The sequence below is a fragment of the Echinops telfairi genome, unplaced genomic scaffold (assembly GCF_000313985.2).
Source record: "Echinops telfairi isolate 266 unplaced genomic scaffold, ASM31398v2 ScPeMD7_6080;HRSCAF=6971, whole genome shotgun sequence".
Lineage (NCBI taxonomy): Eukaryota > Metazoa > Chordata > Mammalia > Afrosoricida > Tenrecidae > Echinops > Echinops telfairi.
Genome location: NW_022109980.1, coordinates 4,410,894 through 4,438,303, shown reverse-complemented (window position 1 = coordinate 4,438,303; position 27,410 = coordinate 4,410,894). Strand labels below are relative to the sequence as shown.

The window sequence follows — 27,410 nt, the reverse complement described above, 5'->3', positions numbered from 1 at the left end:
CAGAGTTGCGTGGATCCAAGGTGGCTGGGAACACGGCGGGGCACAGACAGCTCTCACCGTCGGGCACCCACATGGGGCCATCCCTGAAGACAGGTCAGAGTCCCAGCAAGTGGGACGGCCAAGGGGGCAGAGAGGAAGAAGTTCTCAGTGTCTCTCTTATAGAAAAGGCCACACCCCCAAGGAGGCATCATCCAGCTGTGACCTGACTGATAGGTTGGATTCCCCTCTATACTTGCATACACATCCAAGTTGACATAAACTCTACCACAGCAGGAGTCAAAGTGGACTCAACGGCCACTGATAGCTCATTACCATCGAGTCGAGTCCTAATCATATAGACCCTCTAGGACAGAATAGAACTGCCTCTGTGGGTTTCTGAGACTGGAACTCTTTACGGGAAGTAGAAAGCCTCATCTTCCTCCCGAGGAGCCACTGGTGGTTTCGAACCGCTAACCCTGCAGTTAGCAGCCGGATGTCAAACCCACTACAGCAACTGGTATGGTATGGTACAATTACTGAGACTTTGGGCCGTGCATTTAAAGCTTGAGAAGATACTCTGTGGTTGGAGGATCTGGTAAGACTTTGTGATTGTGAGGAAAATCAGTGCAGTGCTTTAATCTATTTTCCATCTTTTTCACTCTAGGCCCATAACAGAAACCTGCTCTCCATTGATTTTGATCACATAACGCGCACAGGAAAGATCTACGATGACCATCGGAAATTCACCCTTCGCATTCTTTACGACCAGACGGGCCGGCCCATCCTGTGGTCTCCTGTAAGCAGATATAATGAAGTGAACATCACCTATTCTCCTTCAGGACTGGTGACCTTTATTCAAAGAGGGACATGGAATGAAAAAATGGAATATGACCAGAGTGGAAAAATCATTTCCAGAACTTGGGCTGATGGGAAAATATGGAGTTATACCTACTTAGAAAAGGTAAGGCTGTAGGAAAGACAGAAAAGAACCAAGTGATCTGGGGTCTCTGAATGAGAATAGTGAAAGGAACGGCCCTTGTTCCCCCTGGCCAGGGGCCCATGAGAGAAACGCCCCTGCTCGGTTTCTTCTTCTGCTTTCAGCTGGAAACCTGCCCGCGGGCCCCGCGCTGTGCTAGGTGCTCGTGGGAACGGAGGCTAATGGCTTAGCTTTCTCCTCCTTTAAGCATATTTGTTCATGCTCTTGAAAAGGCCTCTTGATTCTTATGAGAGCTTATATACGGAGGGAAAATAGCTAGAAAATTATAAAACGGTGTGTTAATGTATTTCGAGTCTGGTAGAGACTCTTGCCAGGAAGATAAGAATTACTAATTTGGTTAGGATTGTCAGGGTCATTTTAGTGGTAGACATTTGAGGGCTAATTTTCCAAAGTAATTGGCCTGTGGCGGTAGTGACAGTGGGGCCTCGCTGGTAATGATCTTGTGTGTGTGCAGTCAGTCACCAGTAGGTCTCTAATGGTAGCTCTTGGCCTCAGTCTGCTAGGAGTAGAAAAGGATTCTAATCCCACCCCAGGTACCATCTCTCAAAGAGCAGCCCCTCCACTGCAAAATGCCTTCTGCCCAGATCAATGCAGGAGGACAACTGATCTCTATCTGCCATCTCAATGTCTGGTCTCCTAAGATGTTGCCTCTTGTTTCCCAAGTCGCTGTGTTCAGCTGCATTTCTCAGCCCTGATTACTTTCTAGGACCCCTAAAAAATGTTGTCCTTTGAGGATTCAAGGATGATCGGTGCAAGGTGACCCCTAGAACTCCTTAGAAAAGTCATAGGTGGCAAATGCTCATGCGTTGAGGGGCATCAAGCCTTTATGATATACCTCCCAATATGTCTACTGTCTTTGCTTGTAAGGTGTGACGGGGTGGTATGTTGGTATACACATAGTTCACTCTTTGCCACAGTCTGTCGTTGGGGAATCGGCCACGTTAGAATGGCCTAGGAACTCTGCCTGGAGGTCAAGTCAAAAGGAGAGAGTTCACAAATGGTGTCAAACTTCAGAGGATACAGTGGTCTTCTGTTATTCCCCTGTCCCACCCACCCCCCCATGTCCTTTTCTGCTGGAGAAACCAAGCAAAGCTCTAATCTAATCTGATCTGATCTGGTGGTTGATATGGCAGCATCCCAGGATGGGTGCACAATGACCCAAAACATAACTCTCACAGGTAGTCATTCCTGTGTTCGATTTTGATGGCAAGAGTGACTGGCAAAAGCTTTGAACTAATGTCTACCAAGTGTTACACGTGCTACACCACAAACTGAAGCTAAGTATTTGGTGCTGCGTATACACAAGCCTAATGTCTCTTACGGCCTATGATGATGAGCTTTATATGGAAAGAGGATGCCACTGATCATTAGTGGAATATTGCCTCTGAGGTCATTCTCGATGGCTGTGGCTAAGCTTCCATGGGCCCTCCAGTGTGATCGGTGGAATAGCTAGCACTCCTTAGTAGCATGCATGCCTTTGAACTCACAACCCCAACCTCATCAGCACCCATGGACCTAACTTGACACAGGCAGCTCAAGATTGAGGTTCCATAAGACTCTCCCTTGAGGCTCTGCCAAAATCTTAAACTTCAGCCTGTGTCTAGGTATTTACTCTCTTCTCTGGCCCCAATTAGCCAATGATATTGTTTCTCTTTTCTAAATTAGCTGAGTATTTCATCAGAAGAATCAATATGACACAAACTTCAAATGACTTCTCTTTGCTATCGTAACTTCTCTCTGTCAATTCGGACTCATCGCGACCATGTAGGACAGAGTAGAACGGGCCCTATGGATTTCTGAGACTGTAACTCTTGCTGGGAGAAGAAAGCCTCATCTTTCTCCCTCACAGCAGCTGGTGGATTTGAACTGTTGATCTTGTGGTTAGCATCCCACCGTGTAACCCACGACGCCACCCTTTTTTGACTTACCTTGTAAAAGCCAGCATCTCTTTATTTGAACAGTATATCTAAATGTGTATTTCTAGTCTGTTGTCATTGTTAGGTGCCATTGAGTCCGTTCTCACTCATAGCGACCACATGCACAGCAGAACAAAACACCACCTGCTCCTGCTCCATCCTCACATTTGTTCTTATGTTTGAGCCCATTGTTGCTGCCACTGTGTCCATCCATCTGGCCCGAGCCTTCCTCTTTTTTGCTGCCCCTCTATTTTACCCAGCATGATGTCATTCTCAAAGGTTGGGTCTTTGTTGACGGCATGTCCAGTCTGTAAGGCAAAGTCTTATCATCCCTGCCTCTAAGGAGCACTCTGACCTTATTCTTCCAAAGCAGATTTGTTCAAATGCACTGATTTTTCTTCGGTCTTCCTCAACCACTGTCCAACTTTCACATACATACAGGGTGATTGAACATACCATGGTAAGGCACGCCTTAGTCCTCCCACTTGAAGATAAATCAAAACAGGGAAAAAGAGAAAGTCAGGGAATGGGAAAGAAAAGCAAACAAAAAAGATGACATCTTTCTTTTTACTCACGTCTAACAAATGTGAGGGCTTCAAAAAGGCGAAGGAGAATTTACTAAAAGCCAAGTTGCATGTAACTTTCCAGGTGACGGTGCTCGCCTCAGTCCTCTTGCTGGCAGATCATTGTCCTGTGACTCGGGCCGAGTAGTGACAATGTGGCTAGTTCTTGCGATATGTTTTAAGCCAATTCTTCTGACATTATCTCTGTACAGTTGCTGGCCATACCGGTGTTCGAGGCCTCGCTAAAAAGCAACAGCAAATGTTTCCCCTTTGTTGAAATAGTTAGACTTGCTCTAGAGTAAGTGAGTGTTATGCATATTACTTTCTTGCACAATGGTTTGTAGCCATTACGAGAAAAATAATTATTTGGCTAATGGCTGCAGTTGCTTAAATGATCTCCTCTCTATTAAAAAAATCAATTATTGTTTCTTAAATTTTCTCTCTGTGGTCATTAATTCTCTATCATGATTTATTAGACTTCTCTGAGTTAATTATATTGGCAAGACTTTTGGGGCTACAATTTTGTATTCTAGTAAATGTAAATCTTTCCATTTCCTAAGATCATTCTTAAGAACTTCATTTAAAACATGCATTTAAATATATTTTATAACCACTTAATAAGATGCCTTGGTCTGATACATTTGCACAAAATTGCCTCTTTGGGGCTCAACTTTTCAGAAGGCTGCCTAGAGAGAGGGCTGGCTTTGGCTAGAACGTCCATGTGGTCCAACATCGCCACCTGGTGGTCATTGAAAAGCTTTAACTTTTCACAATTTCTTTTAACAGTCTGGTAGAGAATGAGTTCAAAGGAGTGCGGCCGTGATTGTTCTTTTTGTTTGCTTGGCAGAGATCTCTTTGAGGATCTCACATTCAATGTCCTTAAGTAAAATTCCACTCTTCCACTCTGTTCTTTGGACTAATAAGAAACGGCCTCTTATTCCATAGCAGCCCTGTGACCACCGGCTTGACTGACAAGCTTTGTTTTTTGAGCAAACTGCTAATGATGCCCACCTAAAGTGAAAGAGCGGGGCAGCCAAATGGTGCTCTGACAGCACGTCGTCCACGTGCTTGCCTGGCTTTAACATCAGCCAGGCAGCTTAAAACCGGGGCGGCAGCAGGCCACACTTAAAAGGAGATGCAGGCAGTGCTTGACCGAGGCATGGAGGAAGGAGACCTGGGAAGCGAATACAATCACAATAAGCTATAAATGTTTGGCAACAACCGGGGTGTGCTGACTAGAAAGGGCCTGGTCCAGGCTGACCAGGACTAGCTAACGTGCAGGGCCCATCGGGTGATGGTGCCCGGTGACGGATGTCATTTGTTCATGGCAGACTGACAGAAGAGAATGGAGATGAGCTGAGAAACCTGACTTTCAGTCCCCAGAGAATGCAAAAGCATATCCCCCTTGTTCCTATATAAAGCCACTCCACCCCTGCCCTCTCCCACCTGCTGCCTCGTTTACTAGAAGCTCACGCTGGCTCTGTGGCGTTCTGCCTCAGCTACAGAACGAAGTCCTCCCTTTGTGTTCCCGGGCTCAGGCAGGATTCCCAAGTCCCCTGCCCTGGGTTGAGCAGGGCTTTCAGAGGTCAAAACTCCGGAACTACAGCCTGTGACAAGTGGCAGCAAACTGTCTCCCCAGGCATAGGGTCGGGTGGGAAAGAAAGAATAAGCAAAGAAAGGCCAAGTTCAAGTCCCTACGACTGGCACGCAATTCAAAGTCAATAACTGTCTGAAGGGCAGAGCAGCTATGCTGTTTTAATAAGCAGATTCAATATTAGACTCTAATTTCATGTTTAGAACACTTAAATGGGCATTTTTCATGTTGACATCAGTCCCATTTTTGACGACTTAAATCAGAAAATAAAGCTGCGTGGCGTCCATTTGCTTAATAAGAGCGTTCTCAGGAGCGAAGGGTAAAGTCCTGACCCCTGGTGCCATCCCACCCCACCCCCCACTGCCACTCTTCTTAGTTTTAGCTGAGAATCTCCGGATGCGGACACATTTGGTTTTCATGAAGAGGTGCGATGTAAATGCTAGTCCATTCGAGCCACAATTGAATCCTTCCTAAAACACTGCCTCCCTTTTTGCTTATTTAACATGAGATCACCCAATATTTCTGAAACACTTATTACCTGCTTAAAAGAACTATTTCTGAAAGATAGATTGGCTTAAGGGTTAGGTGGTTGATAATCAGAGAATGCTGCACTTTAGATAACGTATTTCCCGAATATGATTAAAACGTGAATTGTGAAATAATAATCAGGCAGCTTTCCAGAAAGCCATCCGCACCTTTTGGTCACTGTAAGTTAACATACCCTGCTCCCTCCCTGCCTGCCTTCAAGTCATCTCTGCAATGACACAACAGAGGCCTTGCCAAAATGAAGCCCTGGTTGTTTCGCTCTACAATGTCAGCACCCCTGCCCCAACTTGCTGAAAACCCTCAATGGCGCCCTGTTGTCAACATCTGGAAGGTCCGACCTCCTTAACCTGGCTTAGGAAGCCCTGCACAGTGTAGCCTCTCCCTGCCTAAATGACTTTACCATTCTCTAATAATGCACATACACACGCGCGCACACACACACACACACACAGAGAGCAAGCGCATGCTCTGGCCACCCACAATTCTTCTCATGTTGGAAAAGGCCACGTTCTCTTTTCCTGGCCAGGCATTATCTTGGTTATGGTTAGCTGTTGTTAAGTTATACAAGGAGCTACCTTCCTTCATGTTAAGTGGCGTTCGCCCTGGACACCCGTGCATAACGGGACCAAACCAGTGGTTTCTCTGACTGATATTAGGAAGTAAACAGCCAGGTCTCTATGTCTAGTCCATCTTAGTCTGGAAGCTCTGCTGAGGACAGTTCAGCAGCTTCGCAACTCGAACTGAGGGCTGGTGGCTATGCACGCGGCACCTTGGCCAGGGATCCAACCCAGGTCTACCAAGTGAAAGGCAAGCGTTTGACCACTGAACCTCCAACGCCCCCTTTTCCTGCTTCCCCGACTCCACTCCTTTCCTGTTTGCACCATGCCAACCCCTTGTCATCGTTAGGTCTCAAGTTAGAGGCTACTTTCTCCAGGAAGCCTCTCTTGACCCCAAACATCTGGGTTTAGCTGTTCCCCCTCCCTCCCATAAGCAGGCTACTCCTCCTGTCATAATATATATCGCACTCATATTGTAAGTGTTGCGTGTAATAGTGCGATTATCTTTCTCGTACATCACACTGGAAATCTCGTGAGACTCCACATCATCTTGTCAAGGATAACAGTGTCTGGCACATCATAGGCGCTGCAGGAATTGGCATGGTGCGGACGAAGGGGGATTTCCTGGGATCTGCTCAAGTTCAATGGTCCTCAGTCAGCTTCCTGCCCTTTGTTTCCTTGCAGTCTGTGATGCTCCTCTTGCACAGCCAGCGGCGTTACATCTTTGAGTATGACCAATCGGATTGCCTGCTCTCAGTCACCATGCCTAGCATGGTGCGTCACAGCTTACAAACCATGCTTTCGGTGGGTTACTACCGGAACATCTACACCCCTCCGGACAGCAGCACGTCTTTCATCCAAGACTACAGTCGAGATGGCCGGCGGCTACAGACCCTAAACCTGGGGACAGGGCGCAGGGTTCTTTACAGATACACCAAGCAAGCAAGGCTGTCTGAGATTCTCTATGATACCACTCAGGTCACACTAACCTATGAAGAATCTTCTGGAGTGATTAAGACCATACATCTGATGCATGACGGATTCATTTGCACCATCCGATACAGGCAAACAGGTTTGTGGGAGTTGGGGGGGAGGGGCAACGGGCGATGTATCCCACAACCTCAGTATCTCCTTGGGAACGTGTTACTGACCTCAGTCTGAGATGACGGCACTAACCTCTAGCCACTCAGTCCAACCAACGTTGCCTTGAGTCATCAAATGATCTTCCTACTGAAAATTAAAAACCTGCTTTCTAGGCAGCATGAGCGCTGATTCCTTACAAACAGTGCTCGTTTGCTGTAGCGCTCAAGAAAATGGCAATTTGAGCACCTAGTTTAATGGTGCTCCCGTTCCTACCCACCACCACATCGTCCCAAAGATGGAGGTGGCAGATAGGAAGCTCACTGAAACTAGCTCAAGCCCCGTGTAAGCTCTGTAAGCCTCAGCTGGTGACGACTCTCTTCACAAGGCAGAACTTTTGAATGCGTTTCATCCCTTGGGTTTATAAAACACCCAAATCCGGTTACTGTCAGATTGGACTTTGCCAAAACCGAACCCTCTGACTTTGTAGCTCGGGTTAAATGAAATTAAAGCATCTTCCTTTGTGTTTTTTGGCGATTAGAGTAAGAAAGCCCGTTTCTAACCTGGGTTACATCACCGCAGGCCACTGGATGGATAATTACTTTGAGAGTTCCTCTTCTATGACTTCACTACACTGTGTTTTTAATTTCCCTATTTGCTGACCTCCACTATGAGACTCTACGAATGAGATAGTATGCTTGTATATTCGATACCGGGGGTTAATCTCTAATATTTTCTTTTGAATGTAAGAGCCTGAATAACCGAGAGCACTTGACTTTTCTTTTCGTTCACCGTGTATCACCTAGCTTTGTTCTCCTTATTGTTGTTTTTTATTTGGGTCCCTGCAGGGCCTCTTATTGGACGCCAGATTTTTCGATTCAGTGAAGAAGGTCTCGTGAACGCCCGGTTCGATTATAGCTACAACAACTTTCGAGTCACCAGCATGCAAGCCGTGATCAATGAAACCCCATTGCCCATAGATCTCTACCGCTATGTGGATGTCTCTGGTCGAACAGAACAGTTTGGAAAATTCAGTGTAATTAATTATGATTTAAATCAGGTCATAACAACCACGGTGATGAAGCACACCAAGATCTTCAGCGCCAACGGTCAAGTGATCGAAGTGCAATATGAAATCCTAAAGGCAATTGCCTATTGGATGACCATTCAATATGACAATATGGGCCGCATGGTAATCTGCGACATTAGGGTAGGGGTCGATGCCAATATCACGAGATACTTCTATGAGTACGATGCTGACGGGCAACTTCAAACTGTTTCTGTAAACGATAAAACCCAGTGGCGTTATAGTTACGATCTGAATGGCAACATCAACCTCTTAAGCCATGGGAACAGTGCTCGTCTGACTCCGCTCCGATATGACCTCCGAGACCGCATCACCAGACTGGGAGAAATTCAGTATAAAATGGATGAGGATGGCTTTCTGAGGCAGAGGGGAAATGACATCTTTGAATATAACTCGAACGGTCTGCTACAGAAAGCCTACAATAAGGCTTCTGGCTGGACGATGCAGTATTACTATGATGGGCTCGGGCGCCGTGTCGCCAGTAAGTCCAGCCTAGGGCAGCACCTGCAGTTCTTCTACGCAGACCTTGCCAACCCCATCCGAGTGACCCATCTGTACAACCACACCAGCTCGGAGATCACATCACTGTATTATGATCTGCAAGGCCACCTGATCGCCATGGAGCTGAGCAGCGGAGAAGAATACTATGTTGCCTGTGATAATACCGGCACCCCCCTGGCTGTATTCAGCAGCCGAGGTCAAGTGATCAAAGAGATCTTGTACACTCCTTATGGAGATATCTATCACGACACTTACCCTGACTTCCAGGTCATCATTGGTTTCCATGGAGGACTCTATGATTTCCTTACGAAATTAGTGCACCTGGGCCAGCGGGATTATGACGTGGTTGCCGGGAGATGGACGACACCCAATCATCATATATGGAAGCAGTTGAACCTCCTTCCTAAGCCATTCAACCTCTACTCCTTTGAAAATAATTACCCAGTTGGCAAAATTCAAGACGTTGCAAAATATACCACAGGTAGGGAGACAGGAGAGATCTGTCTGCTGAACCTGAGCTAACGGGGGGGGGGGGTTGTTCATCCCATTACCCCCATTGGCCCGCAAGGTAGTGCTCTGCGTGCACGCTCATCTTTGGTTTTTTACACTGAGCACAACGATGCAAGGTAGCACAGATGGTGACTGATCAATGACTTCTTCTTCTTTATTTTTTTTTTTTGTGCCTTCTTTCTTTCTTTCCTTTCATGCGGTTACCCTGTGCGTGTTTTCACTCTTAAACATTTCTATGAATAATTTCATAAAATAGAAATGCGAGGTTAGAGCCCCTCAATTAAATCTAATATCCCAGAGGCCTGGTGGTTACGAGCTACCCGTTGGACTGCTAACAGCATAGTCAGCACTTCGAACCTACCAGTCGCTTCTTGGGAGGAAAATAAAGCTGGCTGCTCCCGAAAAGAGGTACAGCCTTGGAAACCCCAAGGCACAGTTCTACTCTGGCCATAGGGCCACTGTAAGTCAGAATCAGTGGGGGGTGGGGGGGAAAGGCAGTGAGTGAGTGATCCCAGACTGTGTATCCTGGGCACCATTCCCACATTAAGAACTCAGCTTATCTCCAGGATTCTTTCCAAATGGAAAGACTTCATGTAGAAAAATCATTAGAGGTTTTAAGGTGGGGTGTATTCGAAGCAACTGTATCCCTAACTTCCTCCTGTCTGAACGTATTGTGCATGGGAGGGAAGCTTTCAAGCTGGTACCAAAGACAGTGCAGCATGTGTTTCAGTGTTCTTTCTTTCACACCACGTGCCTCACAGATATCGGAAGTTGGTTGGAGCTGTTTGGTTTCCAGTTACACAATGTGCTACCTGGATTTCCAAAACCTGAGTTAGAAAATTTGGAAATAACTTATGAACTTCTGCAACTTCAAACAAAAACGCAAGAATGGGATCCTGGAAAGGTTAGTACAAATTTCACTCTCTATAAGGAACCCTAGGAGAGCTCAGTGGCATGGTGGTGACACATTGCACTGCTTAACGCAAAGATCATCAGTTCAAAACCACAAGCCACTCCTCGGGAGAGAGGCGAGGCTTTCTATTTCCGTCAAGAGTTGCCGTTTTGGAAATCCACAGGGGCAGTTCTACTCTATCCTATAGGGTGACTAGGAGTCGGCATGGACTCAATGGCAGTGTGTTTGGAGTCTGGGTATAAGGAACCCTGAAACAGGGGCTCCAGCCTAACTATGATTGTGACGATGGCACAAGACCAGGGTGGGGTGGCTGTCGTTCTGTTGCACAGAGGGTTGCTCTGAGTTGGAACAACAATATAGAGAGCTCTTGCGGTGCTGCTGGAAAAGCCTTAGACAGCTAACCACAAGGTCAGCAGTTCAAACCCACCAGCCACTTCACAGCAGAAAGATGTGGTTGTCGGCTTCTATAAAAATGCACAGGCTCAGAAACCCTATCCAAGGTCACTGTGACATGAAATAGTATTGATATAGATCTGCCTATTTGTGTTTTAGTCATTGTGAGTATTTACTAAAATATCCATGATGAATGAGGAGCTAGAGAAAAGGAGCCACGAGGGATCATGGGATCAGGGCTACTGGAAAAGACACCACTAACAGGTGATGGGGTGGCTGCTAAACAAGAAGAAAAAGGAACTTTCAAAATTCTGGACTGGGCAACCGAGGCCAATTATCTCCGTAGAGGGAATCGTTCACTGAGAAACATAAAAAACATCCCATTTCCAACCCTAAAAGAATACAAGGGCTAGTGCATTAATAGTGTGGGGGAGAACAGACTTTAAATGATTCTGAAAATGATGAGAAAGCACAGGGGAACCAACAAGAGAAATGAAGTACAAATAATAAATACCCCAGGGATAGTGTCTGGAAAACAGGAATACTGAAAACATTCAAGATTCAGCAGAGGATTTCATCTAGTGCCTGAGGTGCACAAGGATATCCAAAGCAACTTTTTCCATAGAAAAGAAACAAACAAACAAGCTAAAATTTGGGTAAGAGAGCCTGATCATTCAGTCCTTTAAAAAAAGGTGTAGAAGAAAGAAAATTCTAAAGAGGCAATACTCTGCACATATGCATATAATATGCAAATGTTTTTGTAATGAAATTCCCTTCTTTAAAAAACCGCCCACCTTTAGAAAAGTGTTGATAATCGCTGAAACTTTGTAATGGGTCATCTTTGGAGGATCTTTGTTCTCTTTGGTTTTTCAGTACATTGAAAATTGCCATGCTAAAGGGTTTCTTTTCATTAATTGTGTGTGTGTATATATATGTATATATATATGTATATATATATATACACACACAATTTTATATATATCTATATATAGTCCAAACTCACTGCCATCTAGTCAATTCCAACTCCTAGTGCCCCTGGAACTGGCCCTGTGGGTTTCTAGAACTTTAACTCTATGGTAGGAGAAAGCCTCGTCTTTCTGTGAAGGATTGGCAAGTGGTTTCAAACTGCTGGTCTTGGAAGTAGCAGCCCAATACATAACCTATTACGTCACTAGGATATATTTCAAGGGAATACACCATTGAAACATTGTTTACATGTACAATTCAGAGACTAAAGTCCCCACCATAAAAGATCAGTGAACTTATTCAGATTTTCTATAGTCATATATAAGTTCATGAACTACTTGAAGGAAAGTTCCATGTCATAGCATATCTCTTGATACCTCACTGTACCTAATGTCAGAGCCCCGGTGGTACGGTGGTAGCGTAAGCGTTAGACTGCTAATCAAATAGTTGGTGGTTCAAACACACCAGCCGCTCAGCAAGAGAAAGATGAGGCTATCTGTTCCTGTGAAGCTTTACAGCCACAGAAATCCTGTATGAGTCAGAATAGCCTTGGTGGTAGTGGGATTGGGGTTGTTGGGGGGGGGGCAAGAGTTTGGAAAGGGGGTGCCTAATTTAGGAGCCCTGTTGGAACAGTGGGTTAAGCATTGGACTGATAACTTCCAGGTCAGGGGTTCTAATCCACCAGCTACTCCACAGGAGAAAGATGAGGCTGTCTGCTTCTGTAAAGATTGACCCATCTCAGAAACCTTGTGAAGCCCTATTACTCTGCCCTATAGGGCCACTCTGAGTCCAAATTGACTCTGCAGCAGTGCATATCTAACGTCTTTCTAAACGTCAGGGTCAGGGTCAATGGGTAAGGAACAACTGCCTGTGTTTGCAGGGAGCTGGACCCACGTGTCGTGCCTTCTAGCTCTGAGATTCTGATATTAAGTTTGGAGCTATTTCCTTAGGCTCAAGTCCATCAAGGTCTTAAGAAAGATGCCTGTCCCCTGATAGTCTTTTCCAAATCTCTGATGAAGTGATTCCCAACTTGACCTGGTTTTTGGTCATTCAAAACAGCAAAGTAAAATGAGATGGCAGCAACCTTGCAACCTTGTTTGCTGCTTGGGCACCGGAGCTCCAGACCGGTGCTTCCCCCCACCCCACAGCCACCTTGTACCTTTTCTTCTTCTTCTTTTCTAGACTATCCTGGGGATTCAGTGTGAGCTGCAGAAACAGCTCCGCAATTTCATTTCCTTGGACCAACTTCCCATGACTCCCCAGTATAGTGATGGCCGGTGCCTTGAAGGCGGGAAACAACCCAGGTTTGCTGCGGTTCCCTCGGTGTTTGGAAAAGGTATCAAATTTGCCATCAAGGATGGCATCGTAACCGCCGATATCATAGGCGTTGCCAATGAAGACAGCAGGCGACTGGCTGCCATTCTCAATAATGCACATTACCTGGAAAACCTCCATTTCACCATTGAGGGGCGGGACACGCACTACTTCATTAAGCTTGGCTCGCTGGAGGAGGACCTGGTATTGATCGGTAACACTGGGGGGAGGCGGATCCTGGAGAATGGTGTCAATGTCACCGTCTCCCAGATGACTTCTGTGTTGGATGGAAGGACTAGACGGTTTGCAGACATCCAGCTCCAGCATGGGGCTCTGTGCTTCAACATCCGGTACGGGACAACTGTGGAAGAGGAGAAGAACCACGTGCTGGAGGTCGCGAGACTGCGTGCGGTGGCCCAGGCCTGGACTAAGGAACAAAGGCGACTTCAAGAAGGGGAAGAGGGGACCCGGGCATGGACAGAGGGGGAGAGGCAGCAGCTTTTAAGCACTGGGAGGGTGCAAGGTTATGATGGCTATTTTGTCTTGTCTGTGGAGCAGTATTTAGAACTCTCTGACAGTGCCAACAATATTCACTTTATGAGACAGAGCGAAATAGGCAGGAGGTAACAAAAGAAATCTCTGCCTTTGCGTCACCAAAGACTGCCTGTTTTTCCAACCAGAAAATGGTTTCTTGTATTGGTTTTTTCTAGATCCGAACTCTCTCTATAGAAATATGGAGGAAAAACATATCCAACTGCCTTTCAATGTGACGGAAGATGGTATTTTAATATCGTTTGTTTAAACTCTTTAAGAAACGACAGCGATTTTTAGTTCTTGTGTGGCAGTATTCACACACAAAAAACACACAAGTAGAATTCAAACAGCTTGAACGAACAAACAAACAAAAAACCCACAACAACCAAGTTGGGTTTTTGCTTTGGGTTTTTGTATTGATTTTTGGTTTTCCAAGCAAGCACCACTTTCAATTTGTACAGCCATGCATCCGTCCCGATCTAGAGAAAAGAATCCAAGGTTCTCACGCAATCATGACACTAAGTTTCACATTTAACTGTTCTCCCAACTGGCGGGCTATTTTAACAGGTGGTACAATCCTATCTGGACTTGGCGTTTCCAAAGACTACCTGCCAGCGCGATCCTGTTCTCCCCATCTTTACAGGTTAACTGGAAAACAACTGGAAAAATGTCTCCAACAGCCATCTCCTAGAATCGGGACCCGTTTGCCCTCCTCCCTTGTTATTCCTCCTTGCTGGTCCCAGTCAATGCCATGTCGTGGTGCTGTGTTTTGGCACGTGCTGGCTGGGTTCTGTCAACCACGCTTTCCCGTGGGCGTGATGACCAAACCCAAAGAGCCATTCATTTGTGTGTGTCCTGTTTTGACACCGCAGCGGCGGGTCAATTTAGCGACGCCCACACAGTTGGTTTTGGCGAAAGGAAAGTTACTTGCTGTTTTTATCAATTTGCCCGGTTGTATTGGTGTCATGTGCACATAGCTTTTGTTAACCCGGGTAGGAATCTCTCATTTTATATATAGGGTGTGTTTGGGTCATGGTTTCACATTAGTGATTCAGTATTTATACATTCATCCGATGTGTTTGTGCACAGGAAAGATAATTTACTAAGAAGTATGACTCTGGTACAAAAAAAACAAAACAAAAAAAGAAGCCTTTAACAAGAGCAAGCATACACACCTGCGATGCCGATAAACACACCACTTATGGCCGAAATGCATAAGAACCAACCCCTTAAGAAAAAATAGGCCTAACGCTACGGTGAATGTAAAGGACCAAAGGGCAAACGAAGCCAAGCCTCACGGTAGTTACTGCTGCATTATTTCAGCTCCCTTCCATTTATCTTGCCAAGGGTCCATTCTTTAGCGAGCATCTCCCAGCCATATGCAGGGAATTCGATTATGCGAACCGTAGCCAGCCCCACATGCATCAGCCAAGTCTAGAGAGGCCGACAATTTTTGATTCATATCATTTAGATGATTTCGATCTTTTCATTTTCCCTTTACCCCTTTGTTTCTAGGGAATCATCTCTCCTAATTAGAGGGCAAAACTCGCATCTATTTTCCAGGAGGGGTTCTTTTGTTTTGCAATCATTGGAAATTTGTGGAAGAAAAGAAAATTTCAGAACAAAACACAAAAGGTCCAGATTAGCATTGATATCTGAATCTTTATGAAACCTGCAGGCCAAGTAGCTCCTTGGTGAGCTGGGAAATTTATGCCCAGTGACCAAGAGACAGTTTGTCAAATGCTGTGTAATTGTCAGTTACCCCAAAGGAAAATGCATGACAGCACAGTAAGGCCCGTGGAACATTCCCCTGAGCCAGCTTCCGCACTTCCGTCAGGAAGTCTGGACATTTGCTATGGCCGAAGGAGAATTTCGGATGGGATGTTACAGCTCGGGGCTTGCCAGCTACTACCGAAGTGCAGTGCGGGGTCATTGCCTTGCTTTGGTGATGGTCGTTTCTTTTGAAAATATGCACAGTCAGGCCCGGGGAGGGGGTTGTCACACATTTAGATTTTGCAAGAGCCCAGCTCCTACCACGCAGGGACCTGCTGAGAGTAGAGGAAGGTGGATTCGAACATTTCATTTCCAAACCTTCAGAGTGGGATGGCCACAATCTTTCACGTGTGTTCCATAAAGAAAGAGAGAGAGGAGGAAGGAGGCCAAGCTGAACCCATCTCTCTTTGTAATTGGAAGCATACTAGTTCAATAAATTTCTAATCCATATCGAAAACATTTTATTGGGTTTTTTTCCTGAATCAGGCCTATGTTCATGATACACTATTATAGTCAGGATAGAATCTTAAAGCGACTAATGAACTTGTTGAAAAATTGAATACCTCCACACCAGCCTAAAAATGGACCTTAAGTTCTTAGAACCTCTGACGTTCCTTTAAATTAATGAAAAACATAATTTATGAACTGTATATAGAGAGTGCATTCATAAATGTGATGATGTATTTTGTCACTCATCCAAGATATCAATATTAGAGTCTATTTTGCTTATATTTTAAGTGATTATACTTTTTTGCAATTCACTGATGATGTATCATTTTCAAACTGCTTTAAATATCCATTAGAAACAAATATTTGAAACTTTTACTTAATAGTAATTACCTTGACCTGTGCATTTCTAGTTTGTAATACATATTTAGTTAGTTTGTGCCTTTAGTTTCTTAAAGTTATATTTGTATTATATTCAGGAAATGCACTTTTTATCACATACAGCTGTGGTTTTAATACTGCCTTGAACTATTATTACTTTTCTCTTTACCACTCCCAAAATTTTGGGGAAGAAAGAAAAGAAAATAGCATTCATGAGTCGTAAATCTAAGAGAAGCATTTTGGCATTTCGTAATAACGACACGGAGATACTGAGCACATTGCTTCCAATTCAGCCAAGTCGAAAGGAGGCTTTCATTGACTTGCAGTTCTGAAGTTTAAGTTGAGGACAGAACCATTCCTTCGCATTTTCTGCTGAAAGTAAAGGCATTTAGAAGAGAAATCTACCCATTTCTGATACCCAGAAGGTCTAAGTGGCTGAACGCTGCTAATACCTGCCATTCAATGAAGTCAGAGTGAGAGCACTGTATTGGGCTCTCCTCTGAAGAGCATTTGTCTCCAGGGTGGTTTCTTTCGGCTAGGTAGGCCCATTTTTATTTGTGGGTTGTTGTTTTGTGTTGTTTGGAATCTTGTACTGTAGTCTAGAAACCCAAATAAACCGTAAAGTTCACAGTTGAAACAGCCCTTTAAAATCTGCTTCTTTTTCTCTTGTCATTCCAATCATGACTGATAAGAAGCATGATTCTGGAAGGAGAGCAAAATGCAACCCCACATTTGCACACTATTTCAGCAAAACACTTGCCACATAAATATGTGTTCACTTTAGCCCAGCAAAACCATGTAAGTGGGTCCTTTCCTAACCATTTATCTAGAAGATCTGTAACATATAGACTATATAATATGATAGATTCAATACCACATAGCCAAATGACAATATAGAATTTGGAATTCGCTTGCTCATTTCATACATAGCTGTGAAATTCACTTCTCATCATCCGTGATACAATTTCAAGCAGTCTTATCAATTGACCTCTACTGTTTGTTTGTTTTTTAATTTTGTTTTGATGTAACTTGTTTGGTTTTAACCAAACCAGCCCCCATTGTAACCAAGCCCACCCGAGAGTCAGGGCACAGTGTTTTTTATTTATAAAGATGCATTCATGCAAGGGCAATTGTACTGGAGTTCAGTGGTCATGGAAGCAAAAGTATAGAAACAAGTTTTGAAAGAAACTTTTGGCGAGAGGGGAGTGAGTTCTAGCTTGTGGACAGACAGAAGGCTACCGTTTGGCTGTGACATTTCGCTGTCTTGGAGGAACTTGCGCACACATAGCTGACCTGACTCGTATTCAGATGTCAGACTGCTCTTCCACAGCCTTCTGTAAGGCGTTCCACTCTATGACAACAAGCAAGCAAACAAACAACAAAACAAACCAAAACCAAAAAAAAAATAGAAAACAACAAAAAATAATTCAACCACAAAAAAAAAAATAGTGTCAGTGTGTCCTTCATATGAAAGCTTTTAAGGACCAAATATACTACTGTGTGTAAGAAGAAATTACTTCCTAAACAGTAACTGGAAATATTTAGAGTTAAACTTGCTGTGGATTTTGTCTTGGCAGTTGTCATCTTACATTATTTGTCAAAGGAAATGTGTTTGGCAGTTAAAAAAGTCTTTCCTTAGATTTAGTGGTGGACTTTAACCTCTTAAATAAATGTTAGTATATCAGATTGTGTCCTTGCAAAATATTTTACTTGTGTGAATCATGACAGTGTCTAACTCTTTACTATTCTTCTGGCAAAAGCATCAGTGAAGAGAGAAGGAGAAAAGGAGAAGGACGGCCTTTCTGTCAGAAAAAATGTTCTTTTTAGCTGCTTACTTTCTCATGAACAGTAAAGATGTTTACAGTGTATGCCAAGATTTCCCATTTCTGTGTAACAACAGTTAGAGGTTCTGATCATACTGACAATTGTGTTACAATGGCCGGTGCCATGTTGCTAGGAAACACTAGGTTCCAGTTTCGTATGCCTGCTCTCCCTCGATACTGCGCAGGTTCACGTTCAACGGTCTTTTGCATTTTGCTCTGGCATTTTTCTACAAGAGCATCACAACAACATGCTGTAAATATTTAAAGTTAAACATTACGTGTCGATATTTGAAAGGAAAAAAAGTACTTTGAATATTTCATTTTTAAAAAATAAAATTGCAAATGCACACTGTGTCTAATTTTCTTCCTGCGCCGAGCTGCATTTCCCGTCAGTCTGGTCACCTGCGATAGGGCAAGTGGCTCCTTGACGGACACAGGAAAAGCGAGGCATCTTGAAACTGTGAGTGCCGAAATCAAAAAGACACTAAGCCCCGACAAACAGCTCTTCGGTTTTATTTTTCCTGAAAATGGGATCTTGGACAGAAATGACCACAAATGATGCACATTTAAATCGCACCAGACTGTGGCTCCTTTCTTTTAGTGCCTGTGGTGAGGTGCAATTACTTGGAAGAGGAAAAAAAAGAATTGCCACCACACATACACCACACACACACCAAACACTCACACACCACACACAACACGCACACAACACACAAGCACACACTCACAGCACACTCACACACACACCACATACCACACACACACCACACACAAGCACACCACACACTCACAGATACCACACACACACCACACACACCACACACAACATACACACATCACACACACACCACATGCACACCACACACACACAACACAACACACAGGTGGGGGAGAACTACAAGGGCATGGTATCCACATGGATTGGAAGAAAATTGGATGTGGGAAGGCAATGGTGAAAAGCCATAAACACAGAGCTTCTAGAAGGAAGAGTCTACATTCTAGGCAATTACAATGGCCGCTTGACAGTCTTTTTCACAAGAAGACCTTTACCACTGATCCTGAAAAAAGCAGGCCAACAAATCTTCTAAAATTCAGCTTAGTATCAGTGAGACACATAGAGGCCAAACAGCCCAGTACTGAAATTTGCTGGGCATGCTAGAGCTTCCACCATGGCAAAATGCCTTTCAGTCTTTTCATTCATTGATCTCTAGCCCCAGATAGGGTAGAAATAAATCAATAAAGGATTCATGGAGCAGAAGCCCATCTTGATTGTCTCAGCTCAACACAACAGGGTCTATGAGTATCACCTGAGGGATGGACGTCCCAACATCCCTGGGGTGTTGTTTCATGTTGTTTATTGTTTCAGAAGGTCACCCTCAGAGTATTAAAAGGTATTATACATATATTATATATATATCTCTGTGTGTGATAGCCATATATTGACAGCTTCTATCCCATAAGGTTTGTTATTATCTTTCTCCATAAAAATATGCATTCACAAGACTAGTAATCTAATGGGAATTCAGCCTTTTCCTTCAAGTTTAGCAATGACCCCAAATTATGGAAGTGTCCAAACCAAGTAGTTTAACTTCACTGACACTGCAAACTGCCACATAATGGCATCCCATTTAACTTCAAGGGCAAATCCAGGTAACAAAGTTGAATTTATAGCACCGTAACAGGAGCACCAGGCATCTTGTATCCTTGACATGCTCAAGGGTAATGCTGGGCTTTATTATTAATAGACTTTGGGTCCTGAGCTCAATAAAGTGAATCAAATCAAATATAAACTGATAACATTCTTAACAGATCGTAAGGCTGCTTCTACCATGTTTCCTACTCTCTCCATTCTGAGGCAGGGAATATCTGAAGCCCTGCCCTTTCTGTATCCCAGAGGACTAATCAGAGGCTTTACTCTGTAGCCTTCTTCCATCTAAGCACTGCCACAAAGGCCTCCTGCTGTGCCAGGCAAACAAACAATTGCCTAAGCTTGTCACCTTAACAACCTTATCTCCTGAGAACAAATTTCAAAGGAAATGAGCAAGGATTTGATAAGCTGTCAAGGTCCTTGTGGGCTTGCTGACACATTTCCCTCCACCAACCCCCCCCCCACACACACACACACTCCCAGCCCCCCACCCCACCTGCCACCAAAGAGTGGCGTGTCCTGGGAAATAGATGTGCATTTTCTATCTTGACTCAGCATCTTACAGGGAGATGTTAGCGTGGCAATATTTTCCATGTAGCAAGGATCCGGCCTTCCTGTAATATTGCAAGACACTGTACTAGGAAGCACTAAGGGACACACGTTGGGAAAGAAAGTGGAGGGAAAGGTGCGGAATTAAAAAGTCACTAAAAGCAGACAAGGGCGTAGACATAGACACATCGACTAGAACAATTGGGAAAGCACTCAGCTTTTCAAGAATCAGTTCAATAATCGGAGTAAGATGACCTTTGTTTATTTTGTATATGAACCGTGCCGACTCCGAATATTTCTCAAAGGTATGTGTGGAGACAAATCAGGCTAATAAAATTTTCCAATGCTTTATTAAAATGTGAAAGTCCATTAAAGATTCAAACAAGCTTTTCTAAAGGAACACACAGACACAATTCATAAATTTAAGATAACTCCAGGACAAACAAATTGGAGGCGGCAAATGTCCACACCTGTTAAAATTTAAGCTCAAGATACAAAAATATTTTGCAGTTATTTACACGTGTGCGTGCTCTTTTGAAAGCCAGCTTTCTGAATTCATTTATCAGACAAAGGGATGCTGTTCCTTCTCGAAACAGTCAGCTGTTTATAACCCAGCCCTGGGGTCCTACTCTGGCCTGGAACCCTCATATTGTTGGTGGATGCTCTCAAGGTGATTCCAACTCATGACCACCCCACGTGTGAAGAGTAAAACAACTCTAAAGGGGTTTCCAGGCTTTCAGAAACCCATCACCAGGGCTGTGTTCCGAAGCACGTCTGGGGGGGGTTCGAACTACCAACCTTTCAGCTAGTAGTTGAGTTCTTAGCTATTTGAGCCATGCTTGGACTTCCAGAACGTCTGTTTTAAGAGCTAAGAAATGTGATCTTGCTGACACCCAGAGAGCAGTTCTGTCTCTCTGCAGTTCATGAATATTAACTAGCACTAGCACTAGCTCACTAGCTCACTAGCACTCAGGTACAACCCAGAATTCCAATTGATTCATTGAAACTGATGAACGCTCCACCTTTTTCTAGGGACCACACCTCCTTGACCACTGGGAACTTCACTTATCATGCACAGGTCAACTTTTAAGGATACGATTTTCTTGTCTTCCATTCCATTCTGCCTATTTCCCCAAAACTTTTCATTGTGGATTGAGGGAAGGCTTCCACAACAGATCAGTTTTCGTTCAATTATTCATTCTGCATTTTGGTCCATCTCCTTCATTACAAGCCCCTCAATGTCTTATCACTTATCCCACGTCCTCTCTGTGTTTCCTGCTGTCTCCATTCCTCCTTTCTGAACTTGGCCCTGGGGTACATGCTCTCTTTTTAATCTCAAATGACTGAGTATTCTTAGGTGTGTGTACCTCGATAGTGTTATTGGTCCCCTGCTTATTGTTTGGCTGAAATTCGAACCATGGCAGGTGAGTTCATTTCTGGACCAACAGGGTGATTACAGGGTGTTCTACAAATCTCTATCCAACCAGGAAACCTAGTCTCTTTTATGATTTGGGGTTTGGGTTCACATGTTTCTCCCATTCTATCCAGGACCTTCACATTTGATCCCTTTCAGAGCAGTTGGTAGTGGCAGCTGAGCGCCATCTAGTTCTTATGGTCTCTGCATCATAAAAAGTAATGTTCATGCACTTCAAAGGTGGGGAACCTTTTGTTCCTGCCAAGGACCATTTGGATATTTATACCGTCATTTGTGGGCCCGAGTGGTCAAACATATACTTCACTCACCCTTACTGTGATGGCTGAAACGACTCTTTGGGGAGCCATATCATATTAGCTGTTATTGATGAGTTTGCAGCCCTTATACAGCCCAGGGGCTGAACATTCCTCACTCCTAATGAAGTTCATGATTTCACTGTACTAATTGTTTCCATGTCTTTGATTTTCTTTATTCTTTTTCCTCCAGACAGGGAGATATAATAGTTGTGCATTAGATGGCTGCTCGGCAGCTTTAAATACCCCAGGCACTACTCACTGAAGTAGGATGTAGCACAATGTCTTTGTGGATTCTATTATGCCCATTGACCTTTGTGTCCTCTGAGACTATGGTGCTGATTCTACAGGCCCAGGAACTCATCCCCTCAAGATATTCGGTTATGTATACTAAGTTTAGATAACTCTGCCTCCTGTCTATTCCACCATGTTCATTTGCAGCAAAGACACATACATCTAGACAAATGTCTTCTGTTAAAAGAATATATATTTGTGGGTATATTCCCACTCTCCCTTCCAACCTGGTCAGTCTGTGTTATCTATCCAAGCATCTACTGGTAGATCACCATTATTGCAGTATAGTGTATATACACCAGTATTTACCTCTGTTGTTTTATTATTTTCTTTTACTGCTATTATTTTCCTGTTCAACTAGACAGTGAACTAATTGAAGGCAGGGACCAGGTGTTTTTACTTCATTACCCTCATTGCCTATTATGTTTATCGAATGAATGAATCCTATGAGCTCTGAAGCATTTTCAAGTACAATTGATCATAACTACCATGAAAATATATGCAAAAGAAGAAAATGCAAATACTCATCACCACATAAAATTTCGACGCTTGGGATGGTTAAAAGTGAACATAACCATGGCCCTACTCTAGTAGCACTCTTGAAGAGAACACTGAAATATGGGCACTATAGCAAAATGTCGTGAAGAAATAAGATGATACTTGGTTATCAAAAAGAATAGCACCTGGGGTCTTAAAGGCTTGTCTTTAAATAGCAGCCATCTAAGTGAGATGTCAATTAATACCACTGGAAGAAGCACACCAGACGGTGTGATCCAAGGATTGTAAATAATAAAAATCAAAATCATAGGAGGGAATGGTATCAGAGCTTAAATTCTGAACATTTGGTTTATAGAAGGATATGGATGACAGGGAAAGAGCAAAATCCATTTGATGGATCCTCACATGAATTAAATCTCGGTAAATCCCCGCTGACCATAATCTGGGGGTGTAACTAGCCTTGCTATCAGACAGAGCACATTATCAATGGATTGTGGCAGAGGCCGTTAGGTTAAAATGTCACACCTTATCATTTGATCTCCCTTTTGACCCATTTTAAAGTTGTTTCAAATTTTGACATTCTCTGCTTTCCTTTCAGTTGAGGTTTTCTCTGTTTTATTTTGTCATTAATGTGTGTTTTGTTTCTCGTATTGTTTCTGTATATTAAATCCAAGGTAGGTAGAGCTATAGAGACAATAACTGGATTAACAACTACCTAGGGGCATGGCAGAGGAGCTTGGGGGGAAATGGGAAACTAACAACAATAAGCACGAGAAAGAAGAAAATTCTCTAAAATTGATTGTAGTGATGACTGCACAACACTTCATAATATAATTGAACTGTTAAATTGTGTGGTATGTGAATTATATGGCAGTGAACTATTTTTAAAAATAATGTAACCACAAGCTTTGCATTGCTTTTATAAGGTGACCTAATAGGAAAGCTGTTTGCAAATTTGTTACTGAGGAGCCACAGCTTCTGAATTTCCCATTTGAAATGATGTCTTACAAAGAATAGCAACAACTAGAGCAGAATAATACACAAGGGGGTTTCAAAAAGTTCATGATCTGAAGGTGTGGGTACTATACCCAAGTGTGGTAAAGAAATCAGATGGTGCCCAGCTATCAGAAAGAATAGCATCTAAGGACTTGAAAACTTGTCTTTACACAAGCAAAGCAGCTAAGAGTTGCCAGCTAAGTCTGCACAGAAGGAGCACATCAGTCCATTGGGTCCAAGGATTGTAAAAAGCAAAACCAAAGATCACAGGAGGGAACTGTGTGAGAACTTACATTCTGAGCATGCAGTTTGCAGCAGGCTATGGATAACAATGAAAGCCTAAAATCCATTTGCAGAGTCCCCATGTGGATTAAGCCTCCATTGATTTTGAACTATTTCAGACCATTGGATAGGGATATGAATAGTCTGGCCTTCAGACAGAGTGCATTACAGAGAGGGTTACTTCAGATGTAGATAAAATTTAACCCATTGTCATTTATATTCCCTTTTAACCCATTTTTAATTTGTTCCAGTTTCTGTAATTTTCTGCTTCATTTCAGACTGAGGATTTTTGTGTGTCTCTTATTTGGCTGTCATTGTTGAGGGTTTTCGTTGTGTGGTTTTAGGGGGGCGGGTTGGAGGGGATGGTTGGTATGATTTTCTTTACTTGAAATCCAGGATTGATAATCAATCCATAGAGACAATAATGAGATTAATCATTTCTTTGGGTTATGGCAGGGGGGTTGGGAGAAATGGGGAGCTAATAATAATTGGTGCAACAATGAAGAAATTGTTCTAAAATTGTGGTGATGATTGCACAACCCCTTATAATATATTTAAACCATTCAATTGTATGGTTCGTGAATTATATGCCAATGAAACATTTTTAAGAGTCCATAATGAAAAGGGAATTAAAAGACAATGGAACTGTCCCATGAACTTTGTGTCCCTTCAGCATTTCAAAGCCCTTAGTATCAAATATAAAACACATTGTAGAGCATATGATTTAAAGCTCTATAGTCCTGTTGACCCATTAGCACTCAGCTGCTCTCTAAGAGGTTTGTGGTTCAAATATCCCCAGTGGCTGTGCAGGAGAAAGACCCTGGTCCCTCAGTGATCTGCTCCTATACACATGACAACCTTCAAAGGCGTTTGGGGCAGTTCTGTCACATGGGACACTATGAGTCAGAGCCAACTCGAGGGCACCCAGCAACTACAACATATCTCCAGATTGGTCTGTAGATGTTACTGTCCAACATCAGAGCCCTGGGCAAGAAGTTACTTTCAGAATCAAGCAGAATATTGTCCCTCTTTGTCTGGAACTTGTTCTAGCACACAGTGCCCAAAGGAATCTAGGATACCATAGCTAATGGAGCGCATGATACCCACTGGGGACCCAAACATGACAAAGACACCCATAAAATGTTTGAAACTCTGTAACTATCAAAATCATATTTCACTAACAATGGTGCCTTTGACTTCCCCACCTTCGCACCCCCTCCCCCAAATGAGGGTTATTTTCATGTATGGTTGGTAAAACGTGCGATCCATCTTTTAGAAAATATACATTATGCTTTGAATTGTTTCCCATTTGGAAATAAACTGACTGAACATAACCCAATTGCTTCCCCCACCCCACCCCCTCAATCCTCATTATCTACAAAAGTCCATTCCGGTTGTAACATTGTCTGAGATGTTTCCGTACATGATGGTTGCAGAAATGCATGTGGGGCTCACTCAACTGTATCATCTACAAAACGTAGTTTATATTTAAATTATTGAAAATAAAGTAGGAGGTGCTTTCTTTTTCTTCACGGTGCTTTCAGGCAGACATCAGGGCTTTCTCTTCTCCCTAAAGAAAAATAGTTTTAAAATACGCTTATGAACTGTTGCAATGACAAGTGAATGCACACTTTGTTTCTGGGTGCCACGGAGTCCGTTTTGACTCACAGGGACCCCATATGACAGAGTAGAAGCGCCCCCTCAGGCTTCCCAGCCTGTCATCTTTATGAGAGAAGATCACCAGGTGGTTTCTCCCAAGGAGTCGCTGGTGGGTTCGAACCAACAATCTTTTGGTCCGAAATTGAGTGCTTAATCACTGTGGCATCCAGGCTCCTTTAACTCGAACTTGTCATCATTAAAGTTTCCAACTGCATTTAACGAACAAGGCTGCAATGCATTTACCTCGAGCAACTACCTTTTTTTAACTGAATGTTTTTTTTAAAAGGTCCAATACTGGTATGAAAAGAACAATTGGCCAAGTTGTAAAATACTGTTCTGTTTACACTTCCATTATAGAGGCTAACTATTCATTAACTTTATTCATCACTTAAGTCTAATTGTCACTTTATGCCTGAGTTTGGTTCTCTGTCAAAAAGGATAGAATTTTCTTTTATCATAAATATTTATCCTTTCAATCAAGGAACATCCTCTTACTCCAAACAAGTGACTAATACCTTTCGATAGAGAAACATCAGATGGCTGTAGACGTTGGCTGTCTAGCTTGACACTTATCCTAAAATTGCTTTACTCAGGAGATGTAACAAATGCTGCCAGTGTAATAATAAAGTCTAGTAAATCAATATCATTCGCTACAATAAAAATCCCTTAAATCAAGCACCCCAAATTCAAAACTTAGGGTCACGTGGGCCTGGCTAACATTAGATTTTACATGCCTGACAAAAAAACCAAATGTCTAAGCGAAGGTGAAGGAGAGTCCATGTGGTGTCTGAATGATCCCATCACTCAAAGGCGTACTGTCCAAATTAGTATAGTGAAATGGTAGTTAAGGATCTCCAAAAGGGGCTGGAGAGATCAAGATGGGACAAAGCCCATAAAACCGACACTTTTGCCATCTAGTCAAATTCTGCTTGTTACAATACTGCAGGACAGGGTAGAACTGTGCCCTAGGGCTTCCAAGGTTGTGCGTCTTTACTGAAGCCTGTTGCCACGACTGCCACCCAGGGAGCTACCAATCATCTACCTTTTAATTAGCAGTCAAGTGCTTAATCACTGCACCACCTGGGCTCCTAATGTTGGGGCAAGAGGGGTTGAAATCTTGATGGGCTCAGAGAATTGGGGGTAGTTTGCAGAGCTTTATTAAAAGTTTAACTAAGCTCTTGTTGTCTTGGGCTGTCCTGCTGATGGCAACTAATAGCAATCCCATGGATTAGGGAGTAGAATTGCTCCATTGGGTTTTCTTGACTATAAGGAGCCCTGACATTGGGCTGCCCACTGCAAGACCAACAGTTCAAACTACTAGCTGCCCTACAGGAGAAAGATAAGGGATAGTTCTACTCTGTCCGGAAGGATTTTATGAGTCAACATTGGCCAGATAAGAGTGAGTTTGAGGATTTTTTCTCTGAGTTTGGGATTTTTTTTAACTCTATGAAAGTAAACTGCCAGGCCTTTCTTCCAAGGTTCCACTTGGAGAGTTCAAACTGCCAATTTTTCAGTTAGCAGTCAAGCACTAACCATCTGAGCCACCCAAAGGACAATAAAAGTTTACAGTATAGTATATTGAAATCACAGCATGTGAATAATTTTAACCTTCTAAGTCATTTGTCCTACAGAACTTCCTACAACTAGATGGTTAATGAAAAGGTGGTTTAGAAGTCTGAACTTCCAAAGTGCATCAGAAACGAACAGTCCACCATACCTGTAGTACCTTGTGTGCTTCTAGCAGAGGGCTTCTTCTCCACTGGATACTGCAGAGGTATTACAATGCCTTGATCGGGCTTCTGAAATGCTGAAATGAGATTTTTTATTTTCCGGAAAAATCTTTTATGTACCCCAGGAGCTGTCTGGAAAATAAAAGGCCAAG

The 27,410-nt window shown here is 43.3% G+C and overlaps 2 protein-coding genes across 3 annotated transcripts in view; one reads left to right on the top strand and one right to left on the bottom strand.

Annotated features, from left to right (window-relative positions):
- The window catches only part of TENM1 (teneurin transmembrane protein 1), a 406,739-nt gene extending 388,572 nt beyond the window's left edge, over positions 1-18,167 (top strand). The window contains exons 25-29 of the mRNA XM_004713061.2: positions 644-940; positions 6,837-7,224; positions 8,081-9,301; positions 10,092-10,234; positions 12,785-18,167. Of these exons, the coding sequence (XP_004713118.2) occupies positions 644-940; positions 6,837-7,224; positions 8,081-9,301; positions 10,092-10,234; positions 12,785-13,543 (2,808 nt within the window). The 3' untranslated portion in view covers positions 13,544-18,167. The remainder of the gene's footprint in view (positions 1-643; positions 941-6,836; positions 7,225-8,080; positions 9,302-10,091; positions 10,235-12,784) is intronic.
- A 7,216-nt stretch (positions 18,168-25,383) lies between these two features.
- SH2D1A (SH2 domain containing 1A) overlaps positions 25,384-27,410 on the bottom strand; it is a 28,939-nt gene continuing 26,912 nt past the window's right edge. Inside the window, exons 3-4 of one of the 2 annotated variants that reach the window (XM_004713059.2) lie at positions 27,246-27,390; positions 25,384-25,439 (exon numbers count right to left, since the gene is read on the bottom strand). In XM_004713059.2, the coding sequence (XP_004713116.1) occupies positions 25,399-25,439; positions 27,246-27,390 (186 nt within the window). In that variant the 3' untranslated portion in view covers positions 25,384-25,398. The remainder of the gene's footprint in view (positions 25,440-27,245; positions 27,391-27,410) is intronic. The other variant, XM_004713060.2, reaches the window with a different exon arrangement.